This window comes from Megalops cyprinoides, chromosome 10 (genome assembly GCF_013368585.1).
Source record: "Megalops cyprinoides isolate fMegCyp1 chromosome 10, fMegCyp1.pri, whole genome shotgun sequence".
Taxonomy (NCBI): domain Eukaryota; kingdom Metazoa; phylum Chordata; class Actinopteri; order Elopiformes; family Megalopidae; genus Megalops; species Megalops cyprinoides.
Window position 1 is genome coordinate 30,722,165 of NC_050592.1, and position 14,686 is coordinate 30,736,850.

The 14,686-nt window shown below is 53.2% G+C and overlaps 1 protein-coding gene across 1 annotated transcript in view; it reads left to right on the forward strand.

Moving 5' to 3' along the window:
- Positions 1-14,686, forward strand: part of invs (inversin) — a 42,502-nt gene that overhangs the window by 16,769 nt on the left and 11,047 nt on the right. Inside the window, exons 4-9 of the mRNA XM_036539578.1 lie at positions 119-285; positions 6,164-6,337; positions 9,319-9,486; positions 10,013-10,193; positions 10,351-10,460; positions 11,111-11,282. Coding sequence (XP_036395471.1) covers positions 119-285; positions 6,164-6,337; positions 9,319-9,486; positions 10,013-10,193; positions 10,351-10,460; positions 11,111-11,282 — 972 coding nt within the window. The remainder of the gene's footprint in view (positions 1-118; positions 286-6,163; positions 6,338-9,318; positions 9,487-10,012; positions 10,194-10,350; positions 10,461-11,110; positions 11,283-14,686) is intronic.

Below are 14,686 nucleotides of genomic sequence, written 5' to 3' on the forward strand. Positions count from 1 at the left end.
CTGTTTTGCTAGTATGAGGCAGTGTGTTTTGTAATGTCCCATTTTTGTGTGTGTGTGCGTGCGTGTGTGTGTTGGAGAGGCACGCAGCGTTCTGTAATCCCTGATTTTGCCCCTCCAGCCGACCCCTCGCTGCGGGACAGGGAGGACCAGTTTGGCCGCACCCCTCTGATGTACTGTGTGCTGGCTGACCGGCTGGACTGCGCCGAGACTCTGCTGAAAGCCGGGGCCTCCGTCAACAAAGCCGACCGCAGCCAGCGCACCGCCCTGCACCTCGCCGCTCAAAAGGTCAGAGAGTCTGAGTCAGCCAGGCAGAGCCGCGCGCACACACTGACGCCCCGCGAAACACAGCACACTGACGCACCGCGAGAGACGCACCGCGAGAGACGCAGCGCGAGAGACGCAGCGCGCTGGCGCACCCTGAGAAGCACAGCACACTGACGCACCGCGAGAGACGCAGCGCGAGAGACGCAGCGCTCTGGCGCACCCTGAGAAGCACAGCACACTGACGCACCGCGAGAGACGCAGCGCGCTGGCGCACCCTGAGAAACACAGCACACTGACAGACTGTGAGAAACACAGCACACTGACAGACTGTGAGAAACACAGCACACTGACAGACTGAGAAACACAGCACACTGACACACCCTGAGAAACACAGCACACTGACAGACTGTGAGAAACACAGCACACTGACAGACTGTGAGAAACACAGCACACTGACGCACCCTGAGAAACACAGCACACTGACAGACTGTGAGAAACACAGCATACTGACACTCCCTGAGAAACACAGCACACTGACAAAATGAAATGACTGATTCTCACAGAATACCGACACACACAGACAGAATACACATGCATGTTGACCACACGCCTGCTCTTAAACACAGTCTGAGGCGCCACGCTGCACAGCACAGAGCACGTTCTCAGAGCCCTGACGCACTCAGAGCCACAGCGCACTCACAGCCTTTCCTGTGCCACATTTATCTGTGCAGCCTAATGGTGTAGAATGAAGCGGCTTTCAAAGAAGAGCGCCGCGTCCCGGATCCAATCAGGCCAAATTAGGTGAAATGCAGGTCATATGTTTTCCTCAACGGCTGTCAACCGCATTTCAAGTTCTTTGGAACGCAAAGGCAGCTGAATTCATGAGAGGCGGATGTGTGTGTGTGTGTGTGTGTGTGTGTGTGTGTGTGTGTGTGTGTGTGTGTTGGTTGTGGGGGTGGAGGGGAGTTTTGAACGATTTTCAAAAAAAAAGGAGAGAAAAGGAAAGAATCCGGTGTGGGGAAGGCAGGGCGGCTGCCTGAGGTTCAGCTCTTTATGGCCCCATCTCCCTGGGCGCAGAGCTCAATAAAGCCTGCATTTTTCAATAATGGACGCAATGTGTCTCTCATCAGAGACGCAGGCCGGGACGGGGCAGGTTTGGGGAAGTGGTGGGGGGGGGGGGGGGGGGTTGGGGGGCGTGCAGACCGCTTTCACATGCTCCCGGCGACCCCCCCCCCCCATCAATAGCCCCGATGCGGCAGGCCGGGGTGCGGGGTTTACAGCACCACGAGGGTCTACTGAGCATGTGCAGAACAGAGGGGATCTGTCAGACCTGGAGAAGCCTTATTCCTGACAGTCACGTTCCTTACAACTTCATTCATTCATGTGTTCCAGCCTCAGGAAGGTTGTGTTTGGATTATTGTGGCTTTTCATATTTATAGTTAATACAGGACATTATTATTCTAACGTGGCTACAGTATGTGATACGCATCCACTTTTCAGAGGAAACGTCCAGAAATCAGGACATGAAAGAGCGGGCAGGACATATAGAGGTGGAGAGAAGCTGCTAGCAGTGGACCCAAGATTGCTGTTACGTGGTGTATTTATATTTGCAGAAATCAAAGCAGCCGGTTTGGGGTAATTGTACTGTAGCCCTCTGGAAACCCTTCTCCTAAAATCTTAAACACCAGCGCTTCAGCGACAGCGTGTCATTACAGAGAAAAAGGAAGTCGTTTCGTACATCCCTTCTTCAAAGGCACGTTTGGCCGCTGCTGCTGGTGCTGAAGGCGGAGAGCTGCTTGTTACTATAGAGCGATGCTCTGTATGATGGAGATGATGCTGGTCTGTGGCTGGACAGATGAAGAATCCGGTAGTGATCTGCAATCGGTGGTTGAGCAAATTGGTTAGCTCACGTTTCTCAATGCTATCCTTTCATGGGGCTGGCTAATCTACTCAAGCAATTTGGGTCGAGGTGGCTTTCTCAACAGCAACAGCCGCAAACCTTCGGGTCCAGTACACTGGTCCATGTACCTCACCTGCCCTGTAAAAGGATTAATTACAGCCGCTGTTACCTTTTCACATAACAGACAGTATTATCACAACCACAGGTACCTCATGACATGAGGCACAACCACGCTAAAGGATTCCCTCTCTGGGAATCGGACCCCTGCCACGGCGGTGCCAGAGTCAGATCCTAAACGCCAGGCCACCGGGGACCGCAGCTGTTGTCTCCCGGCCCTGCAGCACAGGGATGTCCTGTACGCTTGTTAGGGCCTGTCACCGTGGAAACGGACAGCCCCTTCTCTTCAGGGTTGGGTGCTGTGTCTGTACGATCTGTATTCAGGGACGATCTCTTCAGCGTTCTAGTTTTGAACCTGAAGGGCGTCTTCAAGGTCGGCGAAAGTTTCTCTGTGCTGGGACTCAAGTAGGAAAAAAAATAAATAAAATAAAAAAATAAATAAAAAAAAAAACATTTATGAGTTTTTTTTTTTGTGGCACGTGGATTTTCATGGGAAAAGATTCCGGCGTGTTCCTTTATTGATCATAGGGCAAATGTTTTTACTTAATTACGAAACAAAAGAAATGTGTCCCATTTTATGTGCGGCGAGTGCTTTTAATTAGCGTGCCGTTTCGTCAGTATTTAAATGTGTGCGTGTCTGAGGGGCCCCTACAAAAAGAACACTGTCTTCACCTGTCTGTGCGATATTGTGTTCAATCTTATGCCTTCCCTGTATGAGACTAACCATGCAAATAATCACACATATTCCTGTTCTAAATGCGTAAGAACAGAAAGCATAAAACATGAAAGACACCATATATCAGCAATTAAACAAGACAGACTGAATAAATTGACAGAATAAGTAGCAAGCGGTTACATTTTAAAACATGTAATTAATGAATGCCATGAATGGTTGAGGCCTCTTAAAAAACTGCCTGCAGCCCTTTATTGTACTTTATTTTAGAGGAATGTTGCACGTGAGAACCTGTGCTGTGTTGCATTGTGTGTGTGTGTGTGTGTGTGTGTGTGTCTCTCTTCAGTGCGGTTGCTCTGACTGTACCGCTCGCAGTAATAGACTGGTTTAGGTGATGACTGGGAGCTGTGCTAATAAGGTTCATTTTGGTAAGCAGCATACATAAAGGCCAGTCTGGAGTTCGGGCCCGTGGTGGCAGCCTGCAGTTTTCAGAAATGTGTACTTGACTGTTACACTGCAGCACAGATCACATCATTGAGTCCCTATTCCCTTTAAATGACCAGAATACAGAAAAATGTAGACGGCTGTTTCCTTTTGAATAAGTTCTCTGTGCTTTTTTTTAATGCCGGCTCTGCTGGTTGTTAGTGTGTGTGCTTTTGCACTTGGGCTTTGTCTTTCAAAATTGGCCTTTAACTTTGAAAATACAAATCTTTTTAATATTCAAAACCATGTTGTGCTGGTCTGCCTTTCTATACAAGATCTTGTCTACCTCCGATACAACTCCTGACACGAAGGTGTAATAATATTTTGCATTTGTGCAAGAAGTACATTTGAAGACTCTACTGCGTGTGTGTGTGTGTGTGTGTGTGTGTGTGTGTGTTTGTGTATCACTTTGTATAAATCTGAATGTATATGTGCCTATGTGCATATGTGTGTGTTTGAATCTATCTTTTTGGCAGCCAAAACTTTTTGGGTGAGTGTGTCTGTTTGAGTGAGCGAGTGAGTTTTTGTCTGTCTACATGTTTGTGTGTATATGTATATGTATATGTTTATGTGTATATGTGTGGGAGTGAGTGTGTGTTTCTGTATGTGTCTATATTTGTGTGTGTGTGTTTGTGAGTGTCTGCTGTACGTGTGTGTGCAGCAGAGTTCAGACTCAGGTCTCAGATAAGCAGCTAGCGCCCTCCAGTGGAGACAGGTGGCCCCGCGGAGACGGGCCCCTCGGCCTGCTTATCGACGAGTCCCGGCCCACCCTATCGACGCGCCTCTCCCCTGACGATACTCCCCTCCGCCGCTCAAACTCCAAACCGTCCTGGCCAAACTCCAAATTGCTCTGCCCTTTTACGGGGTCAGCAGTGTGCCTGAGAAGAGTTGGGGGACTCACTCACTGTAGAGGGAGGGGAAGGCTCTCTTTCCTTTCTCTTCCTGTCCAGGCCAGTCGTAACATTGTGATTTTGTTCGGGTTTTTTTTTTTCTTTCCTTAATCTCCCCGCCTCTAATATCTCTCTGTATTTAAAGCGTTTATTAGCCTTTTTTCGTGAGAGCGGAGCCCGGCCCAGGGCCATTGCTGGAGTGGCTCTAATTTGCCCGGTTCTGCCGCCTGTCAGATGGGACCGGAGGGGAGCGTGATGTTAACCACACTGACACCTGGATCAATAGCTGCCTGTGTGAGATGCAGGGGCCCAGTCCAGGGGATTAGTGCTCTAATTGGATTGAGAATAGGGAGGCTGGGCAGCCCTAACCCTGTCAGGGCATTGGGGGGGGGGGGGGGGGTGTGGGGGGGGTGGGGTGGTTGGATTGAGGAGGGAGGGGGGGTTGGTCCGACAGCAGCGTGATTCATCCTCACTGGACACACAATGTAGCTGCGACACACCCGCCACCTCGACACTCGCTCACTCGGAGGGTGTGTTAATGCGCTCACACACAGACACACACTCGGAGGGTGTGTTAATGCGCTCACACACAGACACACACTCGGAGGGTGTGTTAATGCGCTCACACACAGACACACACTCGGAGGGTGTGTTAATGCGCTCACGCACAGACACACACATAAACACAGGGGAAGTTACTCGTTCTGGCCTACCCACACCCAACACGCGCGTCACATATCCGTTGAATCGGAAAGCTCAGAGCATTTCTATATGTCAGTCCACTTGTGTATGTCTGTTCTGTATGTATGTGTGTGTGAGTGTGTGTGTGTGTTTGTGTGTCAATGCTGAAACATGCCACCAGCCTCACTTAATGTGACGGTGGAATCTGCCAATGGACGAATAGGGCTGGGAGATCAATACTTTGGGTTTCACGTGTGTCCCTGCATCAATCCCACTAAATTGGAGTGTCTGTCCGGGCTGACATGGCAGCGCGGTGTGCGGCGAGTGCGTCTGACAGCTCAGTGTATTACAGCGTGCCGTTAGTGGAGAGCTCTCCATTGAACGTTTAGAGCGCTGAAATCGCACGGTGAAGGCGCGCGGTGAGCGGCGAGTGCGTCTGACAGCTCAGTGTATTACAGCGTGCCGTTAGTGGAGAGCTCTCCATTGAGCGTTTAGAGCGCTGGAATCGCACGGTGAAGGCGCGCGGTGAGCGGCGAGTGCGTCTGACAGCTCAGTGTATTACAGCGTGCCGTTAGTGGAGAGCTCTCCATTGAGCGTTTAGAGCGCTGAAATCGCACGGTGAAGGCGCGCGGTGAGCGGACGGGGCCTGCACTTCATTCCAAGCGAAGGGGGGGTCATTACAGCACGCACCACACTGACAGCGTGTGTCCATAGCATGTCGATGCTGCGGGCTGATGGCCCTGCGTTTGTGTGTATGGGTGTGGGTGTGGGTGTGGGTGTGAGTGTGTGTGTGTGTGTGTGTGTGTGTGTGTGTGTGTGTGTGTGTGTGTGTGTGTGTGTGGGGTGTCTGACTGTGTGTGTGTGTGTGTGGTGTCTGACTGCGTGTGCGTGTGTGTGTGTGTGTCTGACTGTGTGTGTGTGTGGGGGAGGGGTGTCTGACTGTGTGTGTGTGTGTGTGTGTGTGTGTGTGGGGGGGGGTGTCTGACTGTGTGTGTGCGTGTGTGGGGGGGGGGGGCGGTCTGACTGCGTGTGCGTGTGTGTGTGTGGGGGTGTCTGACTGTGTCTGACTGTGTGTGTGGGGGTGGGGGTGTCTGACTGTGTCTGACTGTGTGTGTGTGTGTGTGGTGTCTGACTGCGTGTGTGTGTGCGTTGCAGGGTAATGTGCGCTTCATGAAGCTGCTACTGGCGCGCCGGGCGGACTGGCTGCAGAAGGACCTGGAGGAGATGACCCCACTGCACCTGGCCACCCGCCACCGCAGCCCCAAGTGCCTGTCCCTGCTGCTCAAGCACATGGCCCCCGGCGAAGTGGACACGCAGGACAAGAACAAGGTCAGGACCTGGCCTGGCCGCCAGGGGGGGGAGGAGGTGGGGGCGTAGCGGGGGCGGGGACCGGGTCCGTGCAAGCTCCAGCTGTGCTGAGACGGTTGTCGAGGCGTGCGGAGGGGTCTCGGATGCGCCCCTCCCCTGAGAGCACCTGCTCTGCTTCCTGTACTAGGCCGGACGCCAGTGAGGAAATGACATCACCGCTGCATCGCCATCACGCGGCAGGCTCTCCGCCCCCTGGCGACCTGTCCTTTCCCTGCGAGGGTGCCAGAGGGGTTTCACTCGCCCCTGCTCCGGGCTGCCTGGCGCCACACTCCCCGCACAGGCATAACCGAGGGCAGCCTCTCAGAGGCAGGACCCCGCAGCGGCCCCCCGGTGCACGCGCTCGGAGAGGAGCCGCATGGGCTCCACTGCAGCTGGCTGCCCTGCTGCCTGGCTGCTGTTTCCCGTAGGAAACCTGGGCTGCTGCTACCACGCGCGGCTTTGCAGCAGATGTGCTGGGCAGGGTCCTGGTCCCGGGGGGTGAGGGCGAGGTCAGGGGGGAGCCAGCGGAACAGCGGGGGGTGTCTGGGCCCCTCTGATGTCCCACAGTAGGATATGAACCCCACTAAAAATAATCCCAATAAAAGTGAATTTCTCAATGATGTTGTTTGGAATAAAACTCAGCGGGCGCCTGGCCTGGGCCTGTGGAACCTCACCCTGTTCACTGTGCGATTAACCCTGTCCTCTCAACCACATCACATTCACTCTGAGCTTAACCCTGCCCACTCAATCACATTCACTCTGATCTTAACCCTGTCCTCTCCACCACATCACATTCACTCTGATCTTAACCCTGCCCTCTCTATCACATTCACTCTGATCTTAACCCTGTCCTCTCCACCACATCACATTCACTCTGAGCTTAACCCTGTCCTCTCCATCACATCACATTCACTCTGAGCTTAACCCTGTCCTCCCCATCACATCACATTCACTCTGATCTTAACCCTGCCCTCTCTATCACATTCACTCTGAGCTTAACCCTGTCCTCCCCATCACATCACATTCACTCTGATCTTAACTCTGTCCTCTCCATCACATCACATTCACTCTGATCTTAACTCTGTCCTCTCCATCACATCACATTCACTCTGACCTTAACCCTGTCCTCTCCATCACATCACATTCACTCTGATCTTAACTCTGTCCTCTTCATCACATCCCATTCACTCTGAGATTAATCCTGTCGTCTCCATTATATTCTCTCTGAATTTAACCCTGTCCTCTCCATCACATCCCATTCACTGTGAGGTGAACCCTGTCCTCTCCATCACATTCACTGTGAGGTTAACCCTGTCCTCTCCATCACATTCACTGTGAGGTTCACCCTGTCCTCTCCATCGCATTCTCTCTGAGGTTAACCCTGTCCTCTCCATCACATTCGCTTTGAGCTCAACCCTGTCCTCTCCATCACAATCACTCTGAGGTTCACCCTGTCCTCTCCATCACATCCCATTCACTGTGAGGTCAACCATGTCCTGTCTGTCCCATTCACTCTGAGGTTAACCCTGTCCTCTCTGTCACATCCTGTTCACTCTGAGAAAGAAAGAGGCACCTGCTCAAACCTGCTCTAACAAACAAGAGAAATTGAGCTGAGTAGTATGGATGCAGTCTGGAAATCCTGTTGTAGTTTTACAGTTAATGATTGTTGGTATTAGTAGTAGTAGTATCAGTTATTCTAATGAATGTCCTTCCAGCATTCATCAAATCCTCTGCAAATTGCAAGCTGACCACACATATCCCATCCCACCAGAGTGTCAGACCCTGCCGCACCCGCTTCCCACATTGGGTCGTCAGTAGTTGAGCGCGACCGGGGAAGCGTGTGAGTGCGGTGAGTGCGACCTCACAGCCAGGACGCCCGGTTGGCCCGGCTGGCCACTCTCCGAGCCCCCGCCGATCCCCGCGATCCCGTGATCCCGTGACATCTGCGGGCCAAATGCAGCACCCCGGCGGCTGCTGTTCATTAGGCCTCCTCGTATAAACGTGCCCATTTTCCTTATTAGAGGGAACGCGCTGCGTTCAAGGGCGCCTGCTCTGGAACCACCCCCTCCCTACACACACAAACACACACACACACACATACGCACACACACATACACACACTCACACACGCGCTATATCCCCTGGCCAGATAAACAAGCAAATTTGGACCCCGCAGGTGAGAGGGACCCCAGGCCTGTGGAAGAAGAGGGGGCGTCAACCCCCCCTACCCCCACCCCCACCCCCACCTCAACCTTTGTCAGCCCATCCATCACCTCCAGCCCCGCATCATAAACTCCAGTGAAAACAGGCAGAGCTGTACCGCGTGTGAACTCGACTCAGGCACACTCCCCTCTCAGTGCCCTTCCACAGCGGCCTCTCCTGCAGGGACCGTCCTTGAGCATGTGGTGCATTGTGGGTAATGGTTCCGCCGTGCGGTCCTCAGGCTCCAACCTGGCTCTGCAGGGCCGACCGCAGACCAGAGCGGGAGAGCCCGGGGTAACTGCATGGAAAGCCAGCCCAGGCTCTCTCATTAACACTGCCTGCCTCTGCCCTCTCGTTCCCCCTCTGCTGCCTGCACCCCGCTGCCCTAGGATGCCAGACTCTGCAGAAACCCACGCAGATCCATAAACCGACACTCCTGCGCTGTCTACTCACGAGCCCATTGTCTCAGTCTTTTATTGTTATTATTTGAACAGTCAGTTTAGTGTCTATAAATGCTTTGTAATAATCAAATACACTACTTGGTTATTTTCTTTGTCAGGGTCCATTGTATCAGTTTTTCTTCCCAGAGGCTTTTTGAAAAGAGTCCAGTTTAACAAGAGAGTAGTTTTCAGAGTACTGTTTTGTTGTGGTGTGTACTGATGTGTGTGTGTGTGTGTGTGTGTGTGTGTGTGTGTGTAATGCAGTCTGCTGTGCGTGTAATGCTGACCTCTGACCTCGCGTGTGACGTCATTTCCTGGCAGCAAACCGCTCTGCACTGGAGCGCCTTCTACAACCACCCAGAGCACGTCAAGCTGCTCATCAAGCACGACTCCAACATCGGCATCCCCGACAGCGAGGGCAAGATCCCCCTGCACTGGGCCGCCCACAACAAGGACCCCAGCGCCATCCACACCGTGCGCTGCATCCTGGTGAGGGAGGGGGGACCCACTGTGCCGCTGTCCAGCGCACCCCCTGAACCAGATGCGTCTTTCCTCCTAATGCGCACTGACCATTTTTCACCATGTGACCGCTCATTACCCCTCTTTACACCTGTGTGATGTCTTCACTCTACTGCCGCTCAACCCCACGCTGTACCTCCACTCATTCCCACCGCTCTAATGCCACTTATCTCCACCATTCTACTGCTACCTAACCCCCTGGTCTACTGCCACTGAACCCCTCCACTCTATTACCACTCAAGCCCTTTACTCTACTGCCACTCAACCCACCCACTCTACTGCTACCCCCACCCTGCTCTGCCACTGAAACCCCCACTCTACTACTACCCAACCCCCTCAACAGGTACTCAACCCCCAGCACCTCACTAATGTCACTCAGCCCCCCCCCCCCCCCCCCCCCCACTCTGCCCTGCTCAGTGTCCATAGAGGGCTCAGCAGTGAGTATGTGCAAGTGTGAGTGGCGTATCTGACTCACCCCCCATCTCTTTGCCGGCAGGACGCAGCCCCAACGGAGTCGCTCCTCAACTGGCAGGACTACGAGGGCCGCACGCCGCTGCACTTCGCCGTCGCCGACGGCAACGAGGCGGTGGTGGAGGTGCTGACGTCCTACGAGGGCTGCAGCGTGACCGCCTACGACAACCTCTTCAGGACGCCCCTGCACTGGGCCGCCCTGCTGGGTGGGGATCGCGTGTTTGCGTCACCTCCACCCCTTTTTTTTACCCAGAGACTGAAGCGTCACCTCATTTCGTTCTTTTCTCACATGCGCGTGGCTGCGTCTGTCTGTTTTCACATGTTGATGATCTTGTGCGCGTGTGTACGTGTGTGTGCGTTCAGGTCACGCCAGGATCGTCCACCTGCTCTTGGAGAGGAACACGTCGGGCACCATCCCCTCAGACAGCCAGGGCGCCACCCCTCTGCACTACGGAGCTCAGAGCAACTTTGCAGTTGGGTCTGCTAAGTCTAACCAATGGGTGCTGTACCTGTGGGCTCCCTGCCTGGTTGTCTGCGGCCGGCACTGTTCTATGGATCATGCCTTTGTCTCCCATATGGAAAAAAGGCCCTATGTTAATGTGTCCCAGAGCCAAGAAAGCTGGCTGAATGCAGTTGGTTAGGACCATGTGCAGTAATTTTATGTTTAATGTTATAAATACATTAGAAGTGCAGGCAGTGGTTTTGTGTGTTATGCTAGCATTATGTCAGAAAAATACCGTAGTTTTATGTTAGAAATATGTTAGAAACGTGCGCAGTTGTTGTTGTGTTAGAGATGCATACAATAGTTGTATATATTATATTGCAGATATATTGTATGTGTTATGTTACAAAAAGTAGAAACACATGCAGTAGTTGTTTATGTTATGTTACAAATATATTAGAAACATGTGCATTAATTGTATATGATTTGCTGGAAACATATTAGAAATACCTACAGTAGTTTTACAGTAGTTTCAACATTTCTGTTTCATCTTATGGCAAAGCCTCTGCACGGCTGTTAGTGGTCGGCAGCGTGCTCCCCCTCTGCTCGTCAGAGTGAGCTGTTTCATGATTGGCTGAGCGCAGCGAGGGAGGGGCCCGGACTAACCCCGCCTCTCCGCAGGACACGGTGGCAGTGTTCCTGAAGCACCCCTCGGTGAAGGACGACCCGGACCTGGAGGGCAGGACCGCCTTCATGTGGGCGGCGGGCAAGGGCAGCGATGACGTCATCCGCACCATGCTGGACCTGAAGCCCGACATTGACATCAACATGGCCGATAAGTATGGGGGCACAGGTGAGCGGCGGCGGACGCTGGGTGCCGGGGGGCCAAGGGGAATCATGGGAGACCGGGGAGGGGTCCGGAGGGGTTGGGCGGTGTCCAATTTTGGGCTTGGCCAGTCGTGTCGATCCAATGACGTGCTACAGTTGAGAAATAGGAAAACATCAATGGATCGACTTGGCTCATAAGGTGTGATGAGATAGCAAACTCCAGGAAGAGATAAGGATGTTAAATTCAGCATAAATTGAATTTTCAATGTTCAGTATGGTCAGCATGAGTTCTTAGGGCCTCACTTTTAAATTTAACGTGCAGTGGTATCTCTGTTGTATATGTGACATCTCTCCGTGGTATCGACAAAGTAGTTCAAATTAGAGAGAAAGTCCAATGAAATTGTTTCTTGATAAATATGGTCATTTACCTTTAGTAACATTTAACAAGTGAATCAAAAAGAACAGAAGAGCCTAAAACTTTATTTAAATGAACAGATCTGATCCGCCTGTGTGCAGCCTCAGTAACGTTCATGGGAACGAGGCCATTAAAGATAAACACAACCACATGAAGTAAATTAACTGAATGGTACTGCTAAATGCATTAGCGGTCATTATTGGTCCATCATATTTATCTGAGCGGGGTTGATGCGTCTTGCTGTCTGAATGCAGTCAGCTAGCTCTCCTGATGCCATTAGCCATTAGCAGGGCATTTGATTGCCCCTACTGAGGTTGTCTTTTCACTTGTTGTTCACTGTAGTTCATTTGATCTAATACTGTTAGCTCGTAGTGTGCTAGCTTGTTGTGTTCTACACATCAGAATAGACGAGTAAAAATTAAGTTTACCGATCAGTGCATCGTTTCTTCAGCTCCTCATTTGAATATTACCAAAGTACCATCTGTAGACATATTAAATGGGTCTCCTGCCAAAGTAGGTGCGGACTCCCATCTCTTTATGTAAACCAGGCTTAACCTCTGCAACTTTTACTGCAGTTTCAATTTACTTACATAAACACAATGGTTCCAGCTAATCAGTATCCAGTTCCATGCTCCCCTGGCCTAGTACCAGTAACTACTCTGGTTATTACTGCTTAGAGTATTCCAATGTTTCTCCTTTGTGCTGTCATTTATTTCCATTGGATGTTGTCCTTCCTGGCTAATAATATCATTTGATCTTATGAGATTACGGGACACACCGTTCACACTTGGGAACAGTGGACCATGTTCTAAGGGGTAACTGGGCCAAGACTCTGACTAACAGATGCGGTCAATGACGTGTCTGTGCGCTCTGTTAAAAGAGAACAAGCAGCTTTTTCCAGCATCGGGTTCTGTGAAGCAGGTCCTCCTCCCGCAGGTTGGGTTGCCAGGGGGAGAGGAGCAGGGGGGTTCCCTAGGCTCTGAAATCCTGGCCCTGGTGGCGGACACAGGCGGTGGTGGCGCCGGGTGACGGGGGGGTCCTTGGCCCCGCAGATCTCTGACGTAACATGGCCACAACCAATGATGTCACAGGGCAGGCTTTGGCCGCTTGGTGAGACTGAGGATGTCAGTGCTGGGCCTGTAGCCCCCTCCATTTGGGGAGCCCGTTGCCCTGATACGCAGCAGCAGCGGCGTGCCAAGGGGTGCCCTGACGCCACCCCTCTCAGTGTTCTCTCTGACTCTGTGCCCAGCTGTTTGGTGGCGCCCCTCCAGCGAGCCCCCCCCCCCCCCCCCCCCCCGCACACGCCAGGTCACACACAGACACCTCGTTAACCGCGTCTGCCGGTCAAACCGGGACACGGCCTCACCCGAGGCGCCCCTTCAACCGCCTGCCGTTACCGTGAGCACGCCGCCTGCATTGAAGGATAAAATGGCGCATTCTCTTTGGACCGCGGGCGGCATTGATTACGTGTTTGGAGTTATATTTGGCTTTGTGCATTCCCCCCTCTGGGGGGAGTTTCAAAGGCCTTTCAGATCGAACACCTGAAAGTAAAGCAACAAACAGGAGCCGATAAGAGCGGAAATAAGAGACACGGTTAGCCATGGGATCAGTTTTTCTGAACTTAGAGCTTAAGGGGTATTAGTGACAGTCCATGCAGATGGACCTTTTGCAGTGTGGCAGTGAAGGGGACAGTGCAGTGCAAGTGTCACTTGGCTCAAACTCGGCTCTCGTTTTTCTCTTTCGATAAGAGCTGTCAATCACCCAGATGGGATAGTGCAGAGGTTGCGGGTTTCAATCTCAAGTGGCCCGTTGCCAGGCAAAGCACTTCGTCTGAGCGACCTCAGTTAATCACCCAGCCGTCTGAATGGACAATCGGTCAAACATATGCAGTGTTAAGTTGCTCTGGATGCATTAGAGATGTCTGCTAAACAAATCAATTGAAGCGGTTTTTTGTTTATGCAGAGCAGGGTGGCAGGAATGGAAAGAGCAGGGCACAGCCAGGGTAGTGTGTTACTGAGAAGGACTGCGCTCTCTGAAGGCCTGGTGGAGGGGTGGAGGGAGGTCCCAGACCGGGACACTCGGGCCATTGTGTGGCCAGCGCCAGGCCCTCGTTGTGCAGCGAGCGTGAAGGCTCCCGGCCCCGCCTCCGTGCCTGTAACTGCGCAGCTAATCGCCGTGACGCGGCTCGTTTCTCGCTTGGCCGGGCGTCGAGCGCCGGCGGCACTGTCGGCACTTCGACGTGGATAAGCCCCCCCCCCCCCCCCCCCCCTCGCTGGCACGCACAGATACGGCGGAGTCCTCGTCAGCATGCTGGCTGTGGAGTGTGCAGTGAGGTGTGCCGGGTTGAGTGGGAGAGCAGAGCCCCCCCGTCCCTGTACCCGGTACTCATCACCCATCTTTCCTCAGTTGTCAGTAATGGGTCAGTTGTGAGTTGTGCACAGTTGGAATGTGGTGCGACCGTCGTCCTACATCCCCTCCTGTGCCCCCCACAGGGCTGTGTCAGAATGGAGGTCGGTTCGGGTGGCACCTCCTGGGCCTGGCGCCTTGGCACGGTGGGGGGAGGTGTCCCGACAGGACGGCATCTGCTTGACATGCGAGGCAGCAGACGGCCGGCGCTGGGGCGAGACAGCGCCTCTGTTTGAGGAGAGATTTAGGCCCCGCCGGCCGCCCATCAATAACGGCGGGCCTGGCAGGGTTGGGGCGCGGAGGGGAGAGCCTCCCAGAGCGTCCAGGGGGTCCGGCACAGGGGGCTAGTGTCCCGGCCGCTCCCGCTCCCATCCATCAGCCTCCCTAAATCCCGCTCCGCCACCGCCTGCAAACACGGCCCCCGTCTTCCATCTTCTGCCCTGACTGGAGCCTGAGCTCGATCCCTCACACACACACACACACACGCATGCACACGCACACACACTCACACACACGCACACAGACACACACACACAGTCCCTTGCCGGGTCCTCGGACTCCGGGCTGAGTGTGACGGCACAGAAGCACGCTGATGCATCCATCACTGG